This window comes from Elephantulus edwardii, unplaced genomic scaffold, assembly GCF_000299155.1.
Source record: "Elephantulus edwardii isolate Elephantulus edwardi_28Jun2011 unplaced genomic scaffold, EleEdw1.0 scaffold00104, whole genome shotgun sequence".
NCBI lineage: Eukaryota > Metazoa > Chordata > Mammalia > Macroscelidea > Macroscelididae > Elephantulus > Elephantulus edwardii.
The window spans coordinates 3311199-3316839 of NW_006399854.1; the positions used below are offsets into that span (position 1 = coordinate 3311199).

The following is a 5641-nucleotide window of genomic DNA, read 5'->3' on the forward strand; positions in this document are numbered from 1 at the left end:
CTAACATAGATGTGAGCAATTTGATAGTTATTTTTGAAAAGAATTTTTCCGTTTCATACAAAGTTAAGCATATTGTTGTTGCTTGCCATTGAGTCCAAACCAACCCATAGCTGGCCCTCCAATGGATTTTCAGAGGCAGTAATCACATGCAAGAAGATTGCTCATCATGATTCCCCTGCAGAGCAGCTAGTGAATTTGAACCATGTGCCTTTAGGACTGCAGTGCAGATTCTTACCACTAGGCCACCAGAACTCACTTGCATATACAATTCAGCAATTGCACTCCTAGCTATTTGCTCCAGGGACAATGAGGACTCATGGGTACATAAACTTTTTCAGATGTTTACAGACACTTTAATCATAAGCTAGAAACTATATCTATAACCACTAAACAAACCTTATTACATCTATTCAGTGGTATATTCAACAACACAAAGGAAAAACCTACTAATTATGCAACTATATGGGAAAAATGTAAATGCATTTTTAGAAATTAAAGAAGTCATACGCCAAAGACCACAGTCATTTAATTCATTCTGACTCATAGCAACCATATAGGACAGCATAGAAATGCCCAAATAGGGTTTCTGAAGCTATACATCTTTAAGGAAGTATACTGTCAGATCTTTCCTTCATAGAGTTATTGTGTAAAAACAGGACATTAGGCATGAATGGGGTGTGCAGAATCTGACCTCCATTAACACGTTGCTGCACACTTTTAAATTGAGGACCGTGCTTAGAAACACTTTCTTTCTTCGATGTATTACCGTCATTTGTGGCAACATGTTAACTTCACAATCATCACTAACTTCTCTATCATCAGCAACAGCACAGAAACAAATTCCTGTGAGATCAGATATGTCCCCCATATACCACAGCTTCTTCTATGGATTCTTACATAAACCATCCCTCTCATAGCTCACACTACTCTGCTACTGGGTTTGCTAATTCATTGAAGTGAACATGGAGAACTCAGACTATGTTCTTGATTATGGGGTTTCTTAGGGAAGTTAACTGGTCATCTAGGAAACAATCGGGGCATACTTCTTCAATTAGTACAGCAATTTCTTAGCTGTGCTTGCAGGCAGGTCTCTGGCTCCCAGGCTCTTTGAGCCCTACCCAGTGCTGAAGTTCTAAAATGTTTTCTGTAAATTAATGCTTCACCTTCAACCCAACAGTAAGCTTACGCCAAGACACTTGGCTCTCACACCATGGGAGACAAATCCAGCTCATCTCTTTCTGGGCTGGGTCTGGTTCTAGACCACCTCAACTGCCACCACCACTCCTGTCATCAGGGTTCTGGTGGTTCACTTTCACTGCGTCTCACACAGCAATCTCTCTGCTTCTTTACTGATGAAACCTCTTAAGTGTTTCAAGCACTACCTACAAACTTGGAAGTTACTGTTGTGTGCCATCCACTAACTTGGACTAAACTCATAACTGACCTTCCAGAAGGCTTTCAGAGGCTGTAAACTGCACAGAAGGAGACTGTCCATCTTTCTCCCTAGAATCAGCTTGTGGATTTGAACTATGTGCCTTTGGGTTTTGGCAGCACAGCTTCTTACCACTAGGCCATCAAATCTAACCATATATAAAGTCAATGTCTCTATGACAGAAAAAAAATCAATTAATTACAAACCAAAATCCTAAACCTATTTCCATAAAGTTGATTCTGACTGACGGTGACCCTCCATCAGACTTCCAAGGTTGTAAATCTTTGTGGGTGATAACTGCCCATCTTTCTCTAAAGGAGTGATAGGTGGATTTGAACTACTGTCCATTCCTTAGCAGCCTGACACTTTATACATTACACCAGCAGGATTCCTAATTCACTTTTAGGTTTAATCAAATTAAATAAATCATATGAAAACAAAAATTCCAGCTTTTAAATGAAAATTTTCATCTCCCAACTAATTTTTGAAGGTTGTCTTCTTACATAATCATTACTGTGATTTGAGTGGAAGTTTACAAAGTAAAGTGGTTTTCAACTCAGCTATCATAATAATTTTCTTTTAAGTCACTGATTATAACATCCTCAATGTAACTGCACTCTTCCCACTTCCTTTCTGTGACTCTGGTTACCAGTAATCTTTCCAGCCTACTTATTCCTACCACTTACCCTTATTCCTGGACAAACACTGCCCTTTTGATTATATATGGTTACTTGATCTAACGAGTGGATGAAGGTTGTCTTTTGTTAGTTTGTTAGCACAGTTTAACATTTTTCTAAATTCCATAATTAGCTAGAGCATTGCTCTAACTTATTAAAAATCCTTAGCAAGGCTTAATTTGAGTCGCAGGTGACTCGATGACATATAACAACAACAACAACAATGGCTAGCCTAAACAAGCATGCTTACTCATGTTTAGATTGGATGTCAAGACAAACAAGGTATGAAAATGTTTATTATTCACAGAATACGTGTTCTGAGGAGTGTAAAGCAGCCTCCCAAGCTAGTAAAAAACTGCCTTGAGAGAGAAGGGGTGAGGCTAGGGTGAGGACTTATAAGCATGGTTTAAACCTAATGCTGGTGTCAAAAAAGGTAGCAAATGGGCTTTCTTGTGAGCTTGTCCAGATGTAGAAGAAGGAGAAGACTATGGTTTTAAAGTAATTAAGTACCAAAAAATGGAATAATTTTCTTTATTATAACAATACAATTAATTAAAAAGCACAAGATATAAAGATATAAGATACTGAGAAATGTGTTTATAAGATATCATGAAATTTCATCTATAGCATAAGTCATATACAACTCTATGACAAATATAAAATAAAAGATGAAATAATTTTCTGTTGAAAACATGAATCAAAACCTTAAATGTTCTACAAAAAAGGCTTAGAGGAAAAAGTAAAATCCATTGATGGAGCAATCAAATGTACAGATTTGATTTGCCAGTCACATTTAATTTCCACTAAATAAACATATTAGAATGTCTAATTGCCTCTGCTTCTACCATTTGATGTATTAGAGAAAAAGAACATATTTTATTCACTATCAAGAACATAAATTCTTTAAGATTATTGCTAGAATAGCATTCTGTATATGGCAATAGTGAAGCATAAATTAAATGCAATAAGATTAAAACAGTATTTTAGTACATAAAGTGCACCTCAATGCTAACTATTCAAAGTAATCTCAAAAAATGTTTCCTGATGGTCTGAAGTAGTTCTTGTTCTTATAAAAGTACCTAAAATATTACCAGAGGAAACATACATTCTAGGGAGATTCAGGCTTAATATTTACAATAAAGATTAATAGGAGCAACACATTTTATCAAGATATATATTCTGCCTAAATATGAATTTTAAAATCCAAACCAAAATAAAAAATAATTAACTAATGCTATCAATAAAAACAAAATTAGAAAACATTGACTTAATTGCTGTAAATATTTACTATAGTCAGATCACAAACAATTGTAACCAATCTGATTTAATCTACAAAAGAAAGTAGAAAATCTTCATGTTGTAAGTAATAATAATGTAAATATACGCCCTTAATATCAAACTCAACAGTAAGTTAAAGAATAGTAAAATAAATCAACACATTAGCGAATAGTTTAAAAAAATTTAAATTGTGTTGTATTTTGTGAGGAAGATGAAACATTTTCTAAAGCAGAAGTATGTGTGGTATTTTGATTCTGTTCAAATGAAAATGGAAAACTAAAATCATCTTTTCCAGCTGCAAATGTTGGAGTTGAAGAGTCTGATGGAAAAGAAAATGTAAAAGCATCTTCTTCTGATTTCCCAAACAAGTTTCCTGAGGAAGGTAAATATGACATTATTATGTTATTCAAGTTATACAAAGTCTATATAATTTTCTAAATCACAGTATGTTACATATTATACATATATATACTAACATTGAGTCCTTCATCTATTAGCAGATATCTAACTGTATCTCTTCTGTACAAGGCACTGGTATTACAGAATGTTAAGTCAAAATAGATTGAGACTTTCAAGTAATTTGAATTTAAGAATATAAAGAACTAGTATACAAGGCAGAAAGTAAAGTAAAATACCTCATATGACAAGAATAGTGTAAAGGCATAGAAACAAGACTGCATGAAAAGTATAAGGGTAAAATAAATCTAGGTTGTTGTTATGTGCTGTCAAGTCTGAACTGACTCCTACCTGACCCTGCAGTGGGTTTTCAGAGGTGGTAAATCACATGCTTTTTCCACCATCTCTTCCCATGATTGTAGAAATTTGATTCCTATGTATTCCATCTCACAAGGTATACATGTAGTCATAATTTATGAGGCTGGAAAAGGTATTTGCAATGAATTAAGTCAATGATCTTACAAAATGCTATTTTGTGATATCCAGCATCATCTGCATCCACAAGGAAATATTTCCCCCACTACTGGTAGTAAATACTTATGCACTGTGAGTGCACACTGGATGAATTTCAAACTCTAGAAGTTGATAAAAATTGTGAATTTCTTTCTTTGGCATTAGTGGTCAGTGCATAAATTTGGACAACACTTATTTTAATTTTCTTCATGACAGATCTTGAAATGTTACTTTTGATAATGAATGTAATGTTATTCCTTTTCAGTTTGTCCTTCTTGATAAAACAAACCAGGTGCTGTCAAATTAAAAATGACCAATAAGAATCCATTTCATCTCACTAATATCTACAGTATTGCTCTTTAGGCATTCCATTTCATTTCTGTCATATTACTACAGTCAACTATACTTGGTGGAAGTAGCTATGCTACAGTTCTACTCTGAGCACCTTCTAGCTCGAGGGGGTTATTTTTTAGTAATCTATTGGATAATATGTGGTTGCTATTTACAAAGTTTTCACTGCTTATAAAAAAAAAAATAAAAATCACCAGGTCTTTCTTCCCTAATAAAGAGCTCCGGTGGCCTTGTGGTAAACTGCAATCCCAAAGGCATACAGTTCAAATCTACCACCTGTTCTGTAGAAGATGGATGGATGGCAATCTCCTCCTGTGCAATTAACTTTCTCTGAAAACCAGCGGAGGGTCAGCTATTAGTTGATTCTGACTAGACAACACATAATAACAGTGACAGAGTTTCCAGTATCACAGAAACATACAAACCACCACTGACTGACAAGAGTTGTGGAACATTGCCCTTGCCACCTTCAATTTTCATCTGTATTTGTCTTAATTGCATTTTAATTAATCAAACTCTTATTGTATATTTTCACTCAACATATCTAATTAATTTTTACTCAATTCTTTCTCCTTTTCATCTCTAAGAACCAATTCTTTTCTGTTTTGTAAGAGAAAAAACAATATTTTTTTTTTAGATTTCATTGAAAGTTTATAAAAAAACTTGGATTTCCATTCATTCATTGTTGCACATTTTCTTCCCTGTCCCTCCCCCCAGTTTACTTTTTATATTTGGAAAAAAGTTCTTTCATTGTTATACAGTCCCCCCACCCTGGACTACTTTACTATGCAACTATTATTCTGGTCTCCTGGCATGCCAATAATACCTAATCATATATTCCTTTTATACAGTTCTCCCTTTTGTCTGTTTCAATGGCATGTACATAATGTATCCCCTTTTCTGTTTCTTCCCAACACCCATAGGGTGAAGTGTTTGTTCATATCCTGTGGCCAATCTTCAATAAAGTTGTTTACCTTAATCTTGTTGTAGCATT

At 34.6% G+C, this 5641-nt stretch overlaps 1 protein-coding gene across 1 annotated transcript in view; it reads right to left on the reverse strand.

Moving 5' to 3' along the window:
* Positions 1 to 3560: 3560 nt before the first annotated feature.
* The window catches only part of LOC102867990 (chromosome unknown open reading frame, human C14orf39), a 114690-nt gene continuing 112609 nt past the window's right edge, over positions 3561 to 5641 (reverse strand). Inside the window, exon 18 of the mRNA XM_006891823.1 lies at positions 3561 to 3760. Within this exon, the coding sequence (XP_006891885.1) occupies positions 3561 to 3760 (200 nt within the window). The remainder of the gene's footprint in view (positions 3761 to 5641) is intronic.